Source organism: Phaenicophaeus curvirostris, chromosome 21 (genome assembly GCF_032191515.1).
Source record: "Phaenicophaeus curvirostris isolate KB17595 chromosome 21, BPBGC_Pcur_1.0, whole genome shotgun sequence".
Classification (NCBI taxonomy): domain Eukaryota; kingdom Metazoa; phylum Chordata; class Aves; order Cuculiformes; family Cuculidae; genus Phaenicophaeus; species Phaenicophaeus curvirostris.
The window spans coordinates 1,266,674-1,289,511 of record NC_091412.1 but is presented as its reverse complement, the minus strand read 5'-3'; the positions used below and the strand labels follow the sequence as shown (position 1 = coordinate 1,289,511).

The window sequence follows — 22,838 nt, the reverse complement described above, 5'->3', positions numbered from 1 at the left end:
GAGAACAAGATTTCCAAGGGTTTTGTCCTTAAGGTGTTGGCTTTCATTGCTGCAGAATTGCGTTACCGGTCTTGGGCATGAAACTTAACCCTTTTATCAGAGCTGTGGACAGCGTTTAAGCTCAGTTTTAGAAGCAGGCACGTAAAATTCCACTTAACAAATGTCAGAGGTGACAGAGGTGCCACCAGCCCTGCAGAGGGCAAGGAGCTGAGCTCGATGACCTCCCCCTGTAGCTCTAGCACAGGGACAAGAAGGCCAACAAACATCCTTGTCGTGGCCAGCAGGAGCAGGGAAGGGATCTCCCCCTGGACTCGGCATTGGTGAGGCTACACATAAAATCCTAAGATGTGAAAGCAAAGTCAGATAAAAAGGAAGACTTCAAACCAGCAAATCCGCAGCAGACATCAGAGCAGAAGCACTGCATGATGGGAAGCGGCCACGGCTGGCACTGACTTTCTGAAAACTCAAAAGGCAACATGGGCAGAAGAATTTTTTTTTAAATTATTATTATTTGAGTTAGTTCCCACGAAAATAAATCCAGGTCTGGAAGAATCTTGATAGGAATGGTTGGACTCAATGATCCAGTGGGTCTCTTCCAACCTGGTTATTCTATGATTCTATGATTCCAAGAGTCTAATCCACTAGAAACTGCAGTATCGCACCATTAACAGAAAGCTCAGCCCCACCTTAAAGCAGACTAGAACAGTATGGAACCTGGGCTGGTCCTCCACACTTGGTGGCAAATGCTGAGGGACCAATGGATGCCAGAAGAGCAGGCAGCAGGGACGAGGAACCTTCTCCAGTGGAAGAAGAACACTGGCCAAAGAACAAATGAACACAAATAACTTGGAGCGGGAGATCTAGAATTTTACAACCCAGTCAGGGGCTGATTTAGCAGATGATGTTCATTGCAATGGGGTTGGACTAGATGATCTTTGAAAGTCCTTTCCAATGCAAACCATTCAATAGTTTTGTGCCCCGGAGTATAAAAAGGATCTCAAGTTCCTGGAGAGTGTCCAGAGGAGGGCATGGAATTGGTAGAGGGTTTAGAGGAAAGCCATGTGAGGAGCTGCTCACACAGGGTCAACATCAGTCCTGCAGATTTGAGGTCTGGAAGAAACTTCCTTCCTTACATGACCTATCAGCTTTCAGACATATTAGTGTGGGTTCACACCATCACCTCCCAAACATAACCACATCTCGTGCTGGCATCATGTGAAAAGACACATGGGCTGCATCCCCAGCAGCGTGGCCAGCAGCTCGAGGGACAGGATGCTCCCCCTCTGCCCCACTCTCCTCACACCCCCAGCCCGGTGCCAGCTCAGGGGTCCCCAGCACGAGACACAGACCTGGCAGAGCAGCTCCAGAGGAGGCCACCAAAATGGTCCAGGGGCTGGAACCCCTCTGCTGGGGAGAATGGCTGCGAGAGTTGGGGTTGTGCAGCCTCGAGAAGAGGAGGCTGTGAGGACACCTCTCTGCAGCCGCTTAGTGCTTAAAGAGGGGTGACAGGGAAGAGGGAGAGAGGCTTGTGACCAGGGTCTGCAGGGACAGGACATGGGCAATGGCTTTAAACTGAACGAGGATGGGGTTAGGGTGGACAGAGGGAGGAATGTTTTGCTGTGAGGGTGGGGAGGTCCTGGCCCAGGCTGCCCAGAGCAGTGGTGGCTGCCCCATCCCTGGAGGGGTTCAAGGCCAGGCTGGATGGGGCTTGGAGCCCCTGGTCCAGTGGGAGGTGTCCCTGCCCGTGGCAGAGGGTGGAACTGGATGGGCTTTAAAGTCCCTTCCAAGCCAAACCATTCTGTGAGCCCATGACAAGCACAGCCTGTCCTCAGGTCCACACCACCTCACAACCACCAGTCTGCTCCCTACTTTGAGGGGCAAGGCAGCACCCACATCTCAGACACCATCCCTGCCACTGGCCACATCGCCCCTGCCCTCTCTCCTTGCCTTCCAAAAACGTTCTACTTCTTCTGCTTCCGGAGTCACCTCTGTTTATATTTTAAGTAAAGACAGTCCTGTTGGCTCTCTGCCTGGTCTGGTCCTGACACAGCATCGCTCTGTTCCTGTGGGAAGTCGTCCTTCCTTGCTTGCCTTCCCCTTCCCATGTATCTCCTCTACAGTTAATCCTGCAGACTCCACGCTCCAAGGACATTCAGCTGTCCCCGGCCACCGGTTTGCTCAGGTCACCCTCCAGCCGCCAGGAGCCAGGACGTGACTGCACACTCTGTCTTCCCGGGTCTTCCACTTGGGCTCCCTCTCCTCCTTTTCCCTAATATATGTAATTTTCTGGAAGTAGCAATTTATCACAGTACTCGGCTTAATGAGCCTTACTGTATATGTTCTGCCTGTAGTGATAATTTTGCATATTTCCTGAGAAATCTTGTTAACGGGGAGATTCATGGCAAAACAAACATTTGTACAGGCTCGCACAAAGACAAAGACGCTTGCAATTAAAACAACGGGAACTGCTCTTAACCCCTTTGGCTCGAGCCTTTTTAGACACACAGCACACAGCCAACGTACACAGCTCACGAACACAACAGCTCGTTCCTCTCCAGCGTTCCCAGCACGGCACCGGGTTGCAGGAGGCAAAGAGTATTTCTGCATTCAGGCTGTTTTCGGTGGGGCCACCAAGCTCCAACCTTCTTGTAACCTGAGCTCCCCAGCAGACACCAAGAGATCTTACAGTGACCTTCCAGTACTCAAGGAGGTCTACAAGAAAGCTTGGGAGGGACTTTTTACAAGGGCATGGAGTGATAGGACGAGGGGGAATGGCTTTAAATTGGAAGGGAGAAGATTTAGATTAGACATTAGGAAGAAATTCTCGACAATGAAGATGGGGAGGCCCTGGCCCAGGTTGCCCTGAGAATTTGTGGCTGCCCTATCCCTGGAGGGGTTCAAGGCCAGGTTGGATGGGGCTTGGAGCCCCTGATCCAGTGGGAGGTGTCCCTGCCCATGGCAGGGGTGGAACTGGATGGGCTTTGAGGTCCCTTCCAACCCAAATCACTCATGACTCTGAACTTGGATGCGTGCCCACTGCTCTGGTACCAGCACCACCCCTGCAGCACAGGAACACCTGGGACTCCCCAACTGCTGAGGAGCAGAACATCTTAGATGGAAAGCTCCACAGGAGACACCAAGGAATCCTGGGGCTCAGTGTCCCACTCTGAGGCCGGTGCCATCCTCCAAACCCCTGTGCGCCACCACGCATGGTGCAGCCCTACCTGCAGCCCTCAGTCTCTTCCTGGGGTGGGTCATGGGACACCATACAGAGCAGACCTACAGGCTGGCTTTTGCATGCTGCTGGGTTTGAAGTGCATCAAGGGGTCGTCCCGATTTTATGTTTTCCTCGGCTTGCTCAACTCAGGTGCGTGCCCACCACTGTGGTGCCTACGGCCTCCCTGCGGCACAGGAACACCTGGGACTCCACAGCTGCTGGGGAGCAAAAGAACATCTCGGAGGGAGAACATGCCAAGCAGGCACTGCAAGAGAGCTCCGTTATTCCCTGCCAGCAGATCATGAGGAGCAAGGATTGCCCAGTGTCTCACTCCCTCCCACTCTCCAGGACCACAAGGGAGCAAGAGAAGCAGCTTCCCTGCCCTGGAGATGCACCCTCACGGTGGGGAGATGCTTGGGCCAGGCATGGTCCGAGGACACAGCCTCCCCCAGCAGCTTTTGCTCTTTGCAGTACCCAGAAAATCAGCTTTTTTGGCATCACTCCTCAAGCTACCAACTCCAGCCAGACCAAGTGGCCACATGGGCTGCGGCCACACAGTCCAGAGCCACTGGCTGCCACGTGACAGCCCCACTCCCCAACGGGCGAGGGAAGAAGCGAAGCTGAATTATCTACGTGACCCTTTTGGTTGAAGAGGAGAGCTCAAAAAGCACGTCAGGCAAGCAAGAGGGTTAAAAAAGAAAAGGAAGACAACACTGAAATAAGCAAATAAATCCATCTCCAGGGACTTCTGCAGCAGGAGGTGGCTCTGGAGAAGCCCCGCCACCCAGATAATAGAATCATAGAATAACCAGGTTGGAAGAGACCCACTGGATCATCAAGTCCAACCATTCCCACCAATCACTAAACTATGTCCCTCAGTACGTCATCCACCCGAACCTTAAACACCTCCAGGGAAGGCGAGACAACCACCTCCCTGGGCAGACCGTTGCATTGCCTAACCACCCTTTCAGTGAAGCATTTTTTCCTGATGTCGAACCTGAATCTTCCCTCTTGTCCTATCCTCTGTCCCTTGGGAGAAGAGCCCAGCTCCCTCCTCTCCACAACCTCCTTTCAGGGAGTTGGAGAGAGCAATGAGGTCTCCCCTCAGCCTCCTCTTCTCCAGGCTAAACACCCCCAGCTCTCTCAGCCGCTCCTCTTGTTCTCCAGCCCCCTCACCAGCTTTGTTGCTCTTCTCTGGACTCGCTCCAGAGCCTCAACATCCTTCTTGTGGTGAGGGGCCCAGAACTGAACACAGGATTCGAGGAGCGGTCTCACCAGTGCCGAGTACAGAGGGAGAAGAACCTCCCTGGCCCTGCTGGTCACGCCGTTTCTGATCCAAGCCAAGATGCCATTGGCCTTCTTGGCCACCTGGGCCACTGCTGGCTCATGTTCAGTCGCTGTCAACCAACACCCCCAGGTCCCTCTCCTCCAGGCAGCTTTCCAGCCAGACTTCTCCTAGTCTGGAGCTGCCCAGGGTTGTTGTGCCCCAAGTGCAGGAAGAGATCAACGAGCAGGATGAAGATCAACAAGCCCCGACTCCTGCTGGTTAACTTCACATTTATGCCCCCAAGAGAGAAATCATCAGCGGGAGCTGTGGGAGGTGATTAACAGGAGGGGATGGAGCAAGGTCTGGCTGCGAGTCCTGGGGGGCTGTGCGGCTGATTCCAGTTGCCGCAGGAGGGAAGGGGGGATCCACAGGGCCAGGCCTGGAGCCGACCTCGCTTTCTCACTCTCTCTTTTCACTTTCAACACACACCACTCCACAACCCCCAAGGGTAGGCGGCAGCGCCTGGAACAGGGATGCGGCAGACATGAGGGGTTCAGACAGCTGGGAAGGACGACAGCACCACACAAACGCACTGACAACGCTGGAGAAAGGTACCTGAAAACAGCTGCCCAAGAGGAGCTATGGGTGCAGGAGGAAAGGGCCCCCAAAACCGTTTCAAACATTTCTGCAAGCTGGAGAAGTGCCAAACTAGGTCTGGGTTTGCACCCGTGCCTCTTCCATTGGTGTGGTTTGGGATTCTATTCCTCGTTAAAAGATTAGGTACAACAAGAAAGGAAGGCTTGGCACGAAGTCATAGAATCATGGAAAGGTTTGGGTTGGAAGGGACCTTAAATCCATCCAGTCCCACCCCTGCCATGGGCAGGGACACCTCCCACTGGATCAGGGGCTCCAAGCCCCATCCAACCTGGCCTTGAACCCCTCCAGGGATGGGGCAGCCACCACTGCTCTGGGCAACCCTGGGCCAGGGCCTCCCCACCCTCACAGCAAAACATTTCTCCCTAAAATCTCATCTCAAATCTCCCCTCCTGTGGCATAAAACCATTCCCCTCATCCTCTCCCTGCCCTCACTGATCCAGAGCCCCTTCCGAGCTTCCCTGCAGCCCCTTTCAGCTCTGGAATCTGCCCTAAGGTCTCCCTGCAGCCTTCTCTTCTCCAGGCTGAACAAGCCCAATTCTCTCAGCCTGGCCTCATACAGGAGATGCTCCAGCCCTCCGATGATCTCCGTGGCCTCCTCTGGACTCATTCCAACAGAAAGAGCAACTCTTCAAACCCCAGAGGGATTATTCTCAATTAACACTCACTTCAGCAAGTCAAGCCTTTAGACTCAACAGGAAGGTCACCAGGGAACACGACCATCATTTTGTACCCTTGTTTTGTTGCACGCAAACGCTGAGACTTCCACCCTGCAATCACCTCCATGGCTCCCAAAACAGATGACCAGTCCCACCACAGGAGACCTGTGCCAGAGGGCAACGGGGACCTCCAGGTCCTTCTTCTCCCCGTCACCACTCCAGAGAAAGTCCTCGTCACACTGTGTGAGCTTCTACTAGTGCTGCAACCTGCCAGGCCTGGACACCGGCCCGCAAGAGCGATGGCCTTGCCAAACCTCTTCAAACGCCGCCTGAACCCCGTGTCAACCTGAGCATCTCGAGGAACATGTCCATCTTATAATTGCAAGATAAAACATCCTGGCGGGGAACGGGGAGGGGATCTGTCAACTGATAAATGGTCTTTCCCTGCCCAACTAGAGTCCAGCGATTGCTACAGTCACCAAAACGAAAGAGCTACTGGAAACTCTGCCAACTGGCAGCAGAGTTCTGTTCTCCTGAAATCACCCAGCCACACGTTTCTTCAAGGCCAAGAGTGTGGAGTTCCTCCAGCAACAGGAACCCAGACCCAAAGCACACAGGTCCACCCAGCCCTTGGACCCCAACAGCCCTCCAGCCCCCGTGTCCCATCGGACACCCAACTCCTGTCCCAGGCAGGCAGCTCACAGCACCCTCAGCTCCTTGGCATCAACCCACCGCTCCAGCAATGGGGAAGCAAGCGCAGGGAATTGAGTCTTGCTGGAAACAGGGACCAGACATTGCCAACTGCCACTTCCAGGGCCTGCTCAATGTCTTTATCAATGACACAGTCACTGGGATCAAGCACAGGTGACACCAAGAGGAGTGGTGCAATCAATACACTGGTGGGAAGGGGAGACATCCAAAGGGACCTGGACATGCTGGAGCACTGGCCCATGAGAACATCATGAAGTTCAACCAGGCCAAGGGCAAGGTCCTACAGCTGGGTTGGGGCAACCCCGAGCACCAGCACAGACTGGGGAATGGATGGATGGATGGATGGATGGATGGAGAGCAGACCTGCAGAGAAGGACATGGGGGATACTGGCGGGTGACAAATGGGCCATCAGCCTGCAATGGGTGCTTCCATCCCAGAAAGCCAAGCGTCTCCCGGGCTGCATCCCCAGCAGCATGGCCAGCAGCTCGAGGGAGGGGATGCTCCCCCTCTGCCCTGCTCTCCTCACACCCCCAGCCCCGTGCCAGCTCAGGGGTCCCCAGCACGAGACACAGACCTGGCAGAACAGCTCCAGAGGAGGCCACCAAAATGGTCCAGGGGCTGGAACCCCTCTGCTGGGGAGAACGGCTGTGAGAGCTGGGGTTGTGCAGCCTCGAGAAGAAGAGGAGACCTCACTGCAGCCGCTTAGTGCTTAAAGGGGGGTGATAGGCAAGAGGGAGAGAGGCTTGTGACCAGGGTCTGCAGGGACAGGACACGGGCAATGGCTTTAAACTGAACGAGGGTGGGGTTAGGGTGGACACAGGGTGGACACACGAGGGTGAGGGTGGGGAGGCCCTGGCCCAGGTTGCCCAGAGCAGTGGTGGCTGCCCCATCCCTGGAGGGGTTCAAGGCCAGGTTGGATGGGGTTTGGAGCCCCTGATCCAGTGGGAGGTGTCCCTGCTCATAGCAGGGGGGTGGGACTGGATGGGCTTGGAAGGTCCCTTCCAGCCCGAGCCATCCTGCAATCCCATGACACCAGCACATTTCCCTCACCTCCTCCCACTCTCTCTCAAAACACCATTCATCATTATTTTAGCATTTGGACCTGTCTCACACCCTTGAAATCGCGATGTCTCACCCAAAGGGAGCTGTCATCTCCCGGGCAGAATGGAGCAGTGTGGGACCCTCACAGCCCTGCACGCAGGCACCACCTCCCCCTGGGCCTGGCCACAGTCCCTGCTGAGCCACGACAGCAGAGCTCCATGCTCTTCCTCCATCCGCAATAGATGATGGCTCTTTATAATGCAGGACCCTCAGCACCAGCTCTCCTCAAGCTTTGAGGACACAACACAAGCTGAACCTAAATCAAGACATTTTAGGCACCTGCAGCACTGGGAGAAGCAGCTTTGAAACCGTCTGAGAAGCAAAATAAATCCCTTTTTGGATAACCTGTTCCAGTAGGAGGAGTCCCAGCCCATGGCAAGGAACTGGATGGGTTCTGAGGTCCCTTCCAACCCACTTGGGATCCTATGACACCATGATAATTTTTGTCCCATCCCCACTCTGTCACCAACACTGCACAGGGACAATCACAGCAGGAGGAGCTGCTCCTGAGTGTTCTGGCAAAGGAGACCAGCTCCATCTCTGCCCCAGATGGGCAGGAACCACCACCCATGGCCAGAGAGGTGGCATCTGCCCATAAGCAGCTGAGAGGAAAAGCTCTGCTGGCCCTGTTCCACACACACATCCTTTGCATCCTGCCATTGGTTCCCCTTCCTCCACACCAAGAGGATGTTCTTCAGTCACAAGCTAAATTTCCCATCCGTGATTCTGAGCACGCCTGGAGGCACCACCACCTTGGTGCACAAAATATACTCAAGTGAGCTGGACCACAACAGGATCCTCAAGGTTCAGGAAAGACAGGGGACTGGAATTTCAAGGACCATATTAAAATCCCCCTGAAGACATGAAGCTCCTGTTCTGCAAGGCAGCAAAAGCCCCACATCCCCTCCTCGGTTCCAACAGAGCCAGCTCTGAAAAGAAGGTTGTAGCAAGGTGGGTGCTAGTCTCTTCTCCCAAGTGATAGACAATAGGACGACAAAAAATGGCCTCAAGTTGTACCAGGAGAGGTTTAGATTAGATATTAAGAACAATTTATTTACCAAAATGATTCTCAGGCACTGGCAGAGGTTGCCCAGGGGGCTGGTTGAGGGGTTTAAATGATGGACGAGGTGCTCAGAGATGGTTTAGTAGGGGACAGGTATGGCTGGATTTGATGATCTCAAAGGTCTTTTCCAACCAAGCAATTCTATGATTCTACAATTCTCGTTTTTTCTTTTAATTCCTCACATCCCTGGCAGAATTTTGACACTAGATTAAAATGGGAGGAAATTGGCCCCGGCTCTTAACAAAGCTGACCACCAGCAGCACAGACAAAACAAGCCCGAACACTCCTACACTCCTTCCACTGCAGCATCTCCTTCCTTCCAAGTGAACATCACCACCGAGGCTGTAAATCCACGTTCTTCATGTGTGCTGCCCTGCTCCCTACAGCCCTGCTCAGCTCCAGGGCAGCTGGATGCTCCAAACCAGGGTGGATGAGGGGCTGAGGGGTATAGTTTAGTGATTGATGGGAATGGTTGGACTCAATGATCCAGTGGGTCCTTTCCAACCTAGTGATTCTGTGATTCTGTGAACCACTGGATGCTCTAAACCAGATCTCCAGCCCCTGGAATCACTGGATGCTCCAAACCCGACCTCCAACCCTGGAATCAACAGATGCTCCAAACCAGACCTCCAACCCTGGAATCATGGATGCAGCAGGCAGCCCGATGAGGACGCTGCACCCTTCAGGATCAGGGCTGATGAATCAGGATCAGCAGCAGCGAGGGAGGCGAAACCGCATTTTGTTTTTCTTAAGCCGTATTTAAAGAAACGGAGCTTTCAAAATACTCCACGGCATCACTTCTCAGCCAGCGGCGGCTGCCAAGAGGCCGCTCGCGGGGCTGGGGTTTACTATTATTATTAAAAAGCCTATTTTCCAATCCTATTTCACAGCCTGTGCTGTTGGTGGAGAAAGAGCCCCCAGTTTGGGTGTTTTCCAGGCGTTCTGGCTGAGCGGGAAGGGGGGGCAGTTCTTTATTTAGCCCATTCCTCCTCCAGCATTCACAGGCCCCCCCTCCTCCGGCTCCGTTCTCCAAATCCCAGCTGGAGCGATGCTGGGGGGGGGTCGGCAGGGATCACCCAGCCTGGGCACCCTCTATCGCTCACCCTGCATCTGCGTCACCCCCTCCCCTCCCCAAATGTCACCCCCTCGGGACAGCCAGAGCCCTCCTCCCCCCCCAGGCAGCCCCCACCATGAAGTAATTTAATAAAAACCCAAAAAATACAAGATAAAGCAGGTGGTGCTGGGGCAGCACGAGGTGGGCGGCTGGGAGCTGGTGCAGCACCCTGGGATTTCAGGCTCTTGTGTGTCTCCCCCCACTCCGGGTATCCCCCTGGACACCCCCCCCCCACTGCAGAGCTCAGCACCACAGCCCTGGGGGGACCAGGGGGGGCTGGAAAGCCGGGGGGGGAGGGGGGGAAGGCTGGCAGGTGAGGGGTGGCCCTGGAAGCAAATGAGGGACCCTGGAAGGCAAGGAGGGGGCATACTTGTAGGAGAAAGGGGGGGCTCCCTGGCTGCCAAGGGTGGGGGGAACTGGCAGGGGAAAAGGTGGGGGGGTCCCTGCAAGGTGAGGGGGTGTCACTAGAAAGGGAGGGGGGGTCCTGGCTGGCTGCAGGGGGGCTGCCTGGTGAAGAGGGTCCCTGGTAGGGAAGGGGGGGCCCTGGAAGGTGGGGGGGGCTCCCCTGGAAGGCAATTGGGGGTGTTCCTGGAACGTAACTGGGGGGGGCTCCCCTAGAAGGCAATGGGGGAGTCCCTGGAAGGCGGGGGGGGAGGGGGCTCCCCTGGACACCAATGGAGGGTTCCCTGGAAGGCAATGGGGGGGTCCCTGGCCGGTGGGGGTTGGGGTCCCTGCAAGGCAGGAGGTGGGGGACACCTAGAAGGGGAGGGGGGGCACCTTGCCAGGCGATGGCAGGTTGGGGGGGGCTGGCAGGGAAAGGAGGGGCCCCTGGAAGGTGAGGGGGGGGCATCCTGGAAGAGGAAGGGGGAGGCCCTGAGGGGAAAGAGGGGGTGTCCCCGGCGGGGGGGGTGGTCTGTGGGAGGAAGAGGGTAGCCCTGAGGGGCTGTGAGTGCTGCCCCCTCACCCTTCCAGCCCCGAGGGCATCAGCGGAGCCGGGAAAAGGCAGCGGGAGACGGGGGAGAACCGGAGCGACACCGGGAGGGGGGGAGAACCGACACCGGGAGCGCAGCGGGGGGAGAACCGGAGAGATAACGGGGTGGGGGGGTGGGGGGAGAACCGGAGCGACACCGGGGAGGACACTCGAACGGCACCGGGGGGATGAACGGCAGCGGCACGAGGGAGGGAGGGAGGGGGGAACGGGAGCGGCACCGGGAAACCCGGGAGGTAAAATGAAGCGACACCGGGCGGGGGAGGGAGGGGAACTGGAGCGGCACCGGGGGCTGGAGGGGGTGGGGGTGGGAACCGGAGCATCATCCCCCAACCGGAGCATCATCCCCCCCCCCGCACTCACGGCTCGCAGCTCCCCGGTCCGGTCCTTCATCCTGCGCCGCCGCCGGTCCGGGCGCCGCGGGGAGGGGCAGGAGCTGCGCAGGCGCGGGGGGGAACGGCGGGGGAGGGACACGGGGCCGCGGGGGACACGTCTTGGGGCGGCACAGCTGGGGAGACCGTGGGGGACACATTTAGGGGGGGGACACGGGGGGGACACCGAGGGGGAGTCAAATCTTGGGGGGGGGGGGGGGGGCACATCTGGGGGAGGGGTACAGAGGCAGCACCGAGGGGGGAGTCAGATCTTGGAAGAGGCACATCTGGAGAGATCATGGGGGGCACATCTCGGGGAGAGACACGGGGGGGAGTCAAATCTTGGTATGAGGGGGTCATATCTGGGGGAGTCAAATCGGGGGGGCACATCTGGAGAGATCATGGGGGGGCACATCTGGGGGAGAGACACGGGGGGACACGAGGGGGAGTCAAATCTGGGGAGGGCACATCTGGGGAGATCATATGGGGTCATATCTGGGGGAGGGACACGAAGGGGGTGTTATGTCTTGGGGGAGGAACATCTGGGGGGGTCACATCTGGGGAGGTCATACGAGGGGGTCATATCTGGGGATGTGACACGGGGGAGTCAAATCTTGGGGGGCCACATCTGGAGGAGGGACAAGATGGGGGGTCACGTCCTGGGGGGTCACATCTGGGGGAGGGGTACAGAGGCAGCACCAGGGGGGGAGTCAGATCTTGGAAGAGGCACATCTGGAGAGATCATGGGGGGGCACATCAGGGGGAGAGACACGGCGGGGGGGGGTCAAATCTTGGGGGGGCACACCTGGGGGCTCACATCTGGGGAGATCATATGAGGTCATATCTGGGGGAGGGACACGAGGGACACGAAGAGGGTGTTATATCTTGGGGGAGGAACATCTGGGGGGTCACATCTGGGGAGATCATACGGGGGGGTCACATCTAGGGGAGGGATGCGTGGGGAAATCATATCCTATGGGGTCACATCTGGGGAGATCATGGGAGGGCACATCTGGGGGAGAGACATGGGAGGAGTCACATTTTGAGGTGACACATCTGGGGACATCATACAGGGGTTCACATCTGGAGGAGGGACACAGGGGGGACACGAAGAGGAGTCACATCTGGGGATTCACATCTTGGGTGGTCACCTTCTAGGGAGATCATACAGGGGGGTCACATCTGGGGGAGGCACATCTGGAGAGATTGTGTGGGGCACATCTGGGGGAGTGACATGAGGGGAGTGTTACATCTTGGGGGTGCCACATTTTGGGGGGCACATCTGGGGACACAGGCAGAGGTGGGGGGGGAGGCCACCCTGTGGGACCCCAACCCCAGGCTCACAGGAAGCAGCGAGGAGCACACGAGGCTCTGCAGCCAGGGCTGCTGTGCTGCTTTGGGGAACTGGTGGTTTTGGGGAGATGGGCCCTCAGCCCCCCTTTCCCAGAAACCTCCCCCAGTTGGTAGCCACAGGTTCCTGTGCATTCTGGGGAGCCCTGGGTCACCTGGGCCAGCCTCGTGGCCACTGGATGCGTCCAACATCCCTGAGGTGCCCATGGCCGGCTGGTCCAGCCTCATGGCTGCTGGCCATGCCCAGCATCACTGGGGTGCACAGTGTGCCGAGGCCAAGGTCTCCTCCCAGCCCTCCTGTGCCAGGGAATCATAGAAAAATTTGTTTGGAAGAGATCCTTGAGGCCATCGAGCCCAGCTGTACCTGACCACTGCTAAACCAGATCTCTGAGCACCTCATCTGCCCGTCTTCTGAACCTCTCCACGGATGGAGACTCCACCACTGCTCTGGGCAGCCTCTGCCAGTGCCTGGGAACCCTTTCCATGAAGAAATTTTCCACAATATCCAATCTAAACCTCTCCTGACACAACTTGAGGCCATTTCTTCTCATCCTAACCCTTGTCACTTGGGAGAAGAGCCCAACACCCACCTCTCCACAACCGCCTTTCAGGTAGTTGTAGACAGCGATGAGGTCTCCCCTCAGCCTCCTCTTCTCCAGGCTGAACAAGGGGAAGAAGAGAAGCTCCAGAGCCACCAGCTGTGCACAGGACCAGCCCTCCATGTCCTGAGCCAGCCAGGTGGGAGAGAAGCAGAAATATCCCAGCACAACCCAGCAAAACCTCGGTGCTCTTCCCTGGGAAACATCCAGCATCAAAACTCGATGTCTTGCCAAGGACCTCACCCTCCCTTTCAGTCCTGGAAGCTGCTCTAGGGTCACACACCAAGCAGATAATTCCTGGGCCTACAGCTCGAGAAGAAATGGCCTGAGCAAACCCTGCTGAGGTTTAGGTGTTTCCATAGAAAAGTGAAGATGCCCGGATTAAACGTGGGCCCTTGACTGATTTCAGAGGAGGAAAACAGCAAAATGCTGTCTGCTGCAAAAAGCTGCTGTGGGGCGTGAAATGAAGGAGCGGTAGGTGGGGAGCACAGGGGTAGGACTCAGTCCTGGAGTCTTCAGCACACGGAGGACACGGAGCTGTTGGAATAGATCCAGAGGAGGCCACGGAGATGATGTGAGAGCTGGAGAACCTCCTGTACGAGGCCAGGCTGAGAGGGTTGGGGTTGTTCAGCCTGGAGCTGGGGTTGTTGTCTGCCTGGGGTCACGGGACGTGTTTTAGGATGGGGGGGTTTACAGCAAGAGGACAGGGAAAGGGATTGTAGGATTACAGAATAGTTTGGGTCAGAAGGGAAGCAGGAGCTTGTGGGCAAGAGCTGAGGCAGCAGACAGAGCAAAATCCTCTCCAGCAGCCTCAGAGCCCAGGAACTGAGATGTGGCTGGGGGGAGACCGGCTCTCGAAGAGCCCAGGGGATGCAGTGGAGGAGGCTCAGACAGCTCTTCATACATGCTTCAAGCAACAGGGACTGTAAAAAACGAAGCCAGAGACACCCTTCACTTTTAACAGCGCCTGCATCTGCAACACTTGATGTATTTCCGAGCTTTCAGGTGAGTCAGACAGCTGACAGTGACGGAAAACGCAGCACAGGAGCCCGGACAGTGACAGACGCTGCCCTTCCAGATGAGAATCCGCGGAGGAATTTGGGGTGGAGGTGGCAGGAGGGCGGCCGGTGAATCTGCGGCTGAGTGCAGATCGATCCTGCCGTTTCGGAGGCTTTGCCTCCATCAGGAGAGACTGGGCTGCTTTGCCGATGGAGGGAAGAGCTCAGACTCACACAAGGTGCTGCAGAATTAATCATTGCCAGAAATGCAGGGAAAAGCAAAGCCTTTGGCCCTGAGTGGCCAAGGCCAAAATCACAGCATCCTGCAATTGTTTGGGTCGAAAGGGGCTTTTAGAGGTCATCAAGTCCAGCCTCCTGCAATGAGCAGGGACAGATTTAACCAGATGAGCTTGCTCAGAGCCCCATCCAACTCAACCCTGATGTTCCCAGGGATGGAGCATCCACCATCTCCCTGGGCAACCTGGCCCAGTGCCTCACTCCCAGCATCCTGAACAATTTCTTCCTTATACCTGCCCAGAACCTCCCCGCTTTTAGTTTAAAACCGTTGCCTTTTGTCCTATCACAAATCCAGAGCTCACCCAGGCTCCACGTGACAGGGGAGCAGAGGCTGCAGGACTTGGGAGTGTGGCAGCAGCTTGGGAACCACCTTAAGCTGTTCATTCATTTTGCAGCCACTTTAGGGACACCGCTCCCTTTCAAGGCACGGGACAGAGATCTTGGAGCAGCTGCCAGAGGTAATATTCCAAGAAATAGACTGGAAAGCTGTTCAGGGAGGGCAAAGAGCAGAGCGCAGCAGTGCTGAGGGAGCCAGGGAGGCTTACTTGCTGCCAAGAACTCAAGCCAAGACTTGTGGCATGAGAGAACCAGGATCTCACAGGCAAGACAGGGATGTGCTAATTAAGATCCGTGAGCTGGAGCACCTCTCATACAAAGATGGGCTGAGAGAGTTGGGGTTGTTCAGCCTGGAGAAGAGAAGGCTGCAGGGAGACCTTAGAGCAGCTTCCAGCGCTGAAAGGGGCTGCAGGAAAGCTGGGGAGGGGCTCTGGATCAGGGGGGGCAGGGAGAGGATGAGGGGAATGGTTTTGAGCTGCAAGACGAGAGGTGGAGATGAGATCTTAGGCAGAAATGTTTTGCTGAAGGTGAGGAGGTCCTGGGCCAGGTTGCCCAGAGCAGTGGTGGCTGCCCCATCCCTGGAGGGGTTCAAGGCCAGGTTGGATGGGGCTTGGAGCCCCTGATCCAGTGGGAGGTGTCCCTGCCTGTGGCCCAGGGGTGGAACTGGGTGGGCTTTGAGGTCCCTTCCAACCCAAACCATTCTCTGATTCTATGAAGATGCGCCACTCCACACCACCTCCCTGCCAGTGCTTGCCCGTGCCAAACCAGGGATGCTGCAGAGAGAAAAAGCGAAAGGGAAAAGGGAAAAGGGAAAAGGGAAAAGGGAAAAGGGAAAAGGGAAAGGCAGACCATCCACAATCACAAGTGGATCCAGCCACCAAACTGCAGGCTCCCTCTCCTCACGCTTGGGGAGCAGAGATGATGCCAATGGAGATTACTCCAAATGCTTGTCTCCATGCCAACAATCATTAAAAAGTTGCTTTGGAAAGGCTAATATTGTCTGTGATCCATGTGCCCAAGCAACAGGGGGACGCTTTGCTGTAGAGTGGGGGGCATCAGCGGACAAGGGAGATGACTTAGGAGGGAAGGGAACTCCGCTATGACTTGCAGAAGCTGAGGTGGGGCACTCACAAAGGCATCCGCCTGCTGTGGAAACAAGGGAAGAGCTGTGCCCTGTGCAGAAGGGGCCTCTCTCCAGGCTGCAGCTCCTGCCAGCCCGGGTTGGTAGGACAGAGCCTGCACCTTTTGCAGGAGGTTGTTGCTCAGCCCAGGGTGCTGGCAAGGCCAGGAGCCCCGAGAAGGTGGGGAAGGCACAGGGTGGTGTCACGATGTCCCCGCTCAGCTCTGCTCTCACAGGGTGAAGGGCAGCAGGGGCGCACGGGGGAGCAGAGCAGCTTTTGTGCTGTTAGCAAAGGGCAAGGGGTGTAGCTGGGTGCGAAGAAAAAGCTGGGCCAAAACTACATCCAGGGTTAAATCACAGAGAGGAATCAACACAGAGACCTGTAAGCGTGCAGGGTTCTGTGTGCAACACGCACACGAAGAAGAAAAAGTCAAAGTGGGACAGGAGAAGGGAAAGGATCAAGAAGGAGAAGTGACTGAGGGGAAGAGGGAGGGAATCCAACCTTGGCAAGCCCAGCTGTGGGAGGAAATGCTGGATATTGCAAGCAAAGTGTGAGAAGCAAGCCGGGCTCAATTTCCGATCCTCTCCCTCTCAGATCCAGAAAGCTTGAGAGAACCCGGAATCACACACCTCCGAGCCAAGTTTCTCTTTCACACATTGCAAAAATCCTCCCAACTGTTTTGAAAGTCAGATTGTTTCCAGCAGCAGCAGGAAAAAGCAGCCGTTCGCTTGGGTCTGCGGCTTGTCTGATCTCTCAGAGCCCCATCGCCACCTCCAGAGCCTTAAGAGAGCATCCCCGTGCTCCCAAGGAGACTTCGCAGCAGAGAAGGAGATATCACAGGCACTGGCAGCGTGGGCTGGGAACCCCCTGGAGAAACAATCACAGCCTGGCAGGGATCACACGCTCCCTCCCCCTCATGCCTCCCCCAGCAGCCTGAGAGCAGGTTTGCTCAGCTCATGCACCAGCCACCACCGGCAATCGCTCTGCACAAGACAAACTGCTACAGCGAAACACCTGGAAGGAACGGAGTCTCCACCTTCATGTGAAGAAATGGATGAACAAATCAGGCTTTAAGTCATTGAACCAGGGCATGTTGGAAGGGAACCACAAAGATTAACGAGTCCAACTCCTGTCCCGGCACAGGACACCCCAACATTCACACCGAGGGGCTGAGGGCGTTGGACAAACGCTTCTGGAATATTGTCAGCCTTGGTGCCGTGACTGCTTCCCTGGGAGCTGTTCCAGGGCTCCACCACCCTCTGGGGGAAGAACCTTCTCCTCACGTCCAACCTAACCCTCCCCTGGCACAGCTTCCTGAAGGAAAACGGTGGATCAGATCTTGATATCCAGCTTGACCTTTCTGGCTTTCTAAGGGCATATTAAGTCCCAGGGAATCCACCTTTCCCACCTGCCCTATTTCCACTTCTCTCAGTCTCAGATCTGGAAAGCTCAAAAGAACCCAGAATCTCACACCTCCAAGCCAAGTTTCTCTTTCACACATTGCAAAAATCCTCCCAACTGTTTTGAAAGTCAGGTTATTTTTTTGAAGTGTAAGAATTTGTGCATAAATTACAGAGCAGTCTGATTGTCTCAGGCCTTTCTGATTTTTTTTTTTTTTGTGTTACTCTAGAAAAGTATCTTGACAGATGAAAGGGAAAGGGAAGGAACTTCAGTCTACACAGCACTAGGGTTCATTTTAGAAACCTGCTCAAACCAAAGCACCGAGAGAAATGAAATCAAACCAAAAATGTGATTTCAATGGAGGAAAAGGAGCACACAGACACTTCTTTTTTGACTGACCCAATGAAGTGAGGTTTGCTCAGGCAAGCTGCACTCTGCCTCGCATTGAACAATTGGCTCAACTTTAGAGAACACGGGCTGCACCTTGAGAAGAAAACAAGTGGAATAAAGAGGGAGCTGGGGGTGAAAGGCAAAGCAGCCCCTGCCCTCATTGCACTACAGGAGAAAGGCCACAGGGAAACCCCTCCGGTCCTCTAACCTGGGGACTAAAATAAAAATGAACTCAGCCAGCAAGCACCCTCTGGCAGTTGTTTAGTAATAACCACTTACACCCCACACTGCAGATAAAAAATTGGATTGAGAGCAGCTCTGAGGAGAAGGACTTGGGGTGCTGATGGATGAGAAGCATAATGAGCTTCCCATGTGAGCTCCCAGCCCAGAAACCAACCGTGTCCTGAGCTGCATCCAGAGCAGAGGGACCAGCAGGGAGGGAGGGGATTCTGCCCCTCTGCTCCGCTCTGTGAGACCCACCTGGAGCCCTGCGTCCAGTTCTGGAGTCCTCAGCACAGGGAGGACATGGAGCTGTTGGAGCGAGGCCAGAGGAGGCCACGGAGATGATGTGAGGGCTGGAGAACCTCCTGTACGAGGCCAGGCTGAGAGAGCTGGGGTTGTTGAGCCTGGAGAAGAGCATGTCCAGAGAAGGGAACAAAGCTGGGGAAGGGTCTGGAGAACAAGTCTTACAAGGAGCAGCTGAGGGAACTGGGGTTGTTTAGCCTGGAGAAGAGGAGGCTGAGGGAAGTCCTCATCACTGTCTACATCTGCCTGAAAGGAGGTTGTGGTGAGGTGGATGTTGGTCTCTTCTCCCAAGTGACAGGTGATAGGACGAGACGGAATGGCCTCAAGCTGCACCAGAGCAGGTTCAGACTTGACATTAGGAATAACTTCTTGACGAAAAGGTTTCTCAGGCACTGGCAAAGGTTGCCCAAGAAGGTGACTGAGTCTTCATCCCTGGAGGTATTTAAAAGACAGAGGGATGAAGTGCTTCGGGATATCATTTAGTAGTGGACAGGTACAGTTGGACTTGATGATCTCTAAGGTCTTTTCCAACCTAGGGATTCTATGATTCCAAGTTGTCACAGACCAAATCTTCCTCACTTGGGAGCAAACCCCATTCCTGGGGTCTGACTTCTCGGGTGACGTGAATGCCTCATTTCTAGCATTTGGTTTTTTCTGTTGTATTTACACTGACATCGCTAATCGCTGCTGATTTGCATCACGCAAGCCCCGCCAACTGCCCACAGCCTTTTTGTCCACCAAGCCAACATTTCTCCGATTACCCTTCGTACGCGCAGTTTATTTAATGAGATGCTGGGAAGGCCCCAAGGGACTCAGAGCGGGCGCCTGCCCCCACGTACACACCGCAGCGCTGGACAGGGTGCAGGATTCAGCCTCAGACAGATGCCCACTCAGCTGGAAGCTCAGCTGGCACTCAAAAAAAGCCATCGCTGCTCCAGCCTGCCCTGAAGGGAGAAGGAGACAAAGCTCAAGAGAAACGTAGCCAGAGCTGGGGGGCTGGGGCCGTGCACAAGGACAGCACAGACCTCCAAGTCTCACTGGTAGAACCATTCTAGGTCCCCCCAAGAGTCTGCAGCACTGGGCTCCTCCTGCCCTACACCCTCCAGCATCCCCAGCTCCCTCGCCCTATAAACTAGTACCTTGCCATCCTAGACTCCTGTGCACCTTCCACTGCCCTCTCCCTTCTCTTCTGTTTGACTGCAACGCACCCTCCAGCGCAAACTGCAGGGACACTTCTGTACAGGGGAAATCCTCACGGCTCCAGAGAGATCCCCGGCCCAGCATCCTGTCTGTCCTCATGGGCTGCTTCCCATTTCATCTCTGCACAGTCCAGAGGAGACCACAGAGGTGATCCAAGGGCTGGAGAACCTCCTGTACGAGGCCAGGCTGAGAGAGTTGGGGTTGTTCAGCCTGGAGAAGAGAAGGCTGCGAGGAGACCTTAGAGCAGCTTCCAGTGCTGAAAGGGGCTCCAGGAAAGCTGGGGAGGGGCTCTGGATCAGGGAGGGCAGGGAGAGGACGAGGGGGAACGGTTTTGAGCTGCAAGAGGGGAGATTAAGATCTCATCTCAGGGAGAAATGTTTTGCTGTGAGGGTGGAGAGGCCCTGGCCCAGGTTGCCCAGAGCAGTGGTGGCTGCCCCATCCCTGAAGGCATTGAAGACCAGGCTGGATGGGGCTTGGAGCCCCTGGTCCAATGGGAGGTGTCCCTGCCCATGGAACTGGATGGGCTTTAAGGTCCCTTCCAACCCAAACCATTCCATGATCCTATGCACGACCCCCATTCCAGCTGGCCGGGCTCCCTGACCAGCTCAGAGCACAAGCCCTGCACCAACGACAGTTTTGATTAAAAGATCAGTGACCTTTCATACACGTACATGACAATCTGCTAGTTTAATTTATAAAAGGGCATATTCAAAAACCATTTGCTCAAGGCTTTCTCCCAAACATCTTCTACGAGCATCATTTTGCTCTGCCAGGCCAGGGACGCTGCGAGGACAAAGGTGAAAAACTGCTAACCATGTCTTACTTTGGAAGAATCACTTCTTTGGGTGTAATAATCCTTACTTTTTTTTTTTTCTCTCCAGGTTCTGTAGGTGTTTTAACTACCCTAACTAGTGTTACTGTGTAAACCTCACCATATCTCTGTAACCTTAACTCTCCATCCATCCATGTTGCCCAGAGCAGTGGTGGCTGCCCCATCCCTGGAGGGGTTCGAGGCCAGGTTGGATGGGGCTTGGAGCCCCTGATCCAGTGGGAGGTGTCCCTGCCCATGGAACTGGATGAGCTTTGAGGTCCCTTCCAACCCACATATAAAGGTGCTGAGCAACAAGCACAACCCAGGAATCTGATGGTCTAACCAGCAGAGTCCTCGCCTTTGGCATCAGCTCAGTCAGAAAGGTCTTTTGTTATTTTATTGATAAGAAAAATATTCTCCTCACCTTGTAACTCAACCCCAAGGAAGGTTTCAGAGACATGGAATTCAGTTAGCAATGAGTACAACAGAAACGCCCAGAAGGAAAGGAATGCTGTGAGTTCATATTGATGTGAATTAAATAAGAACAAAAATATCCTGAACATGAACAAAAAAAGAGGCAGAGAGTGCTAGGTACTCACTGAACGATTTACATCCTGGGTGCCGAGTGGGTCAAACTCTGTGAAATGTGACTGTGTCATCAAAGACGGCGATAGCGCACACGCCCCAACCGGGCACGTGCCCTCACAGCCGGCACATCGACAGCCGCAGTGGAGCTCTGATGCACACACAGGAGACATCATCCAGCTCGAGGCCAAGGACACCGTGCTCAGGAAAAAATACTCCATGGAAAGGGTCATTGGGCACTGGCAGAGGCTGCCCAGGGAGGGGGTTGAGTCCCCTTCCCTGGAGGGGTTTAAGGGACGGGTGGACGAGGTGCTGAGGGACATGGGTTAGTGATTGATGGGAATGGTTGGACTTGATGATCCAGTGGGTCCTCTCCAACCTGGTGATTCTACGATTCAGCTTAACGAACCATACTGCCTAGTAGAACCTGGCAGCCTCTTCCCTCAAACAGGAGGGGCAGCAGGCGAGGAAGGTGGGAAAAAATCCTTTTATAATTGAAATTGCTAGTACTTTCAAGCTGCCAGACAGGTCAAAAAGGAACAAACCAGTGAGTTTCATGTTCCCAGTGAAGGCTGGGACAAGATCAAAATGGCAAGAAGGGAGAGGGGCAGACAATGGAGCTCTAGGGAGGAGGTGAATGTTTTAACAATCATGGAACGGGTTGGGTTGGGTTGGGTTGGAAGGGACCTCAAAGCCCACCCAGTTCCACCCCTGCCATGGGCAGGGACACCTCCCACTGGATCAGGGGCTCCAAGCCCCATCCAACCTGGACTCCAACACCTTCAGGGATGGGGCAGCCACCACTGCTCTGGGCAACCAGGGCCTCCCCATCCTCATAGGGAACCATTTCTTCTTAAGATCTCATCTCAATCTCCCCTCACACACAGCTGCAACTACATGTTTCATGTTCCCTGTGAAGGAGGAATGCACAAAGCAAAAACCCAAACCATTCTACGATGATCTTTAGAGTCGTTTCCAACTCAAACCAAAAGGACGAAGGCCAATTCTTATTTCATATTCTGCCTGTGAGTTCTACCTTTACAGACACATTCAGAGCTGTGTGAGCTCAGACTGAGATTTTTCTTCCTATTCCTTGTGTTGGGAGAAAGGAAGAACAACACATGGAGATAAAAGACTTGTGCACAAATCAACTGTCAGCCTGCAGGTGGCCTTGGTCCTGGGAACTTCACAGAGGAACAGAACCAGGGAGATTAAAAAGCACATCGGAGAAAAGAACAGGAGAAGAAACTAGGTAAGAACTGAGTACACACGTGCTTGAAGCAACGCCGTGTACCACAACTGGAGACGCAACACGGAACCATAGCTCATATGAACAGCTTGAACAGTTCAAAGTTCAGCTGCTGTGCAAATGTTATCGTCTGCTCTCGTCATCTGCAAACGGTCCAGCCTTACCTGAAGATCTGCTAGAACTCTGGGGGATACATGTTTTCAGTTGTGTTCTTGAACACATAATCATCCTGCACTTCACTGCAGAGCTGGAAATATTACGGGTGCATACAAGGAAATACAGAACATAATCCTTTTCTCCAGTGCTTCATCCATCAAACATCATTCCTTTGCTTTGATTTCATGCGTGTGTGGTACAGTCAACATGCTGGAGGGAAGGGGTGGCATCCCGAGGGACCTGGACAGTCTGGAGAGGTGGGAGCAAGTGAACCTAATGGAGCTCAACCAGGCCAAGGCCAAGGTTCTGCACCTGGGCCAGGGCAGTGCCAAGCTGGGCAGAGAATGGATTGGGAGCAGCCCTAAGAAGGACTTTGGGTTCTGGGAGATGAAAAGTTCAACATGAGCTGGCAACATGAGCTCACAGCCCAGAAACCAACCGTGTCCTGGGCTGCATCCACAGCAGAGGGACCAGCAGGGAGGGAGGGGATTCTGCCCCTCTGCTCTGCTCTGTGAGACCCACCTGGAGCCCTGCAGCCAGTTCTGGAGTCCTCAGCACAGGGAGGACATGGAGCTGTTGGAGCGAGTCCAGAGGAGACCATGGAAATGATGTGAGGGCTGGAGAACCTCCTGTATGAGGACAGGTTGGGAGAGTTGGGGTTGTTCAGCCTGGAG

General features: G+C 55.0%; 1 protein-coding gene across 1 annotated transcript in view; it reads right to left on the bottom strand.

Annotated features, from left to right (window-relative positions):
* Nucleotides 1-11,215, bottom strand: part of STX1A (syntaxin 1A) — a 75,418-nt gene extending 64,203 nt beyond the window's left edge. The window contains exon 1 of the mRNA XM_069873995.1: nucleotides 11,139-11,215. Coding sequence (XP_069730096.1) covers nucleotides 11,139-11,168 — 30 coding nt within the window. The 5' untranslated portion in view covers nucleotides 11,169-11,215. The remainder of the gene's footprint in view (nucleotides 1-11,138) is intronic.
* Nucleotides 11,216-22,838: the final 11,623 nt, after the last annotated feature.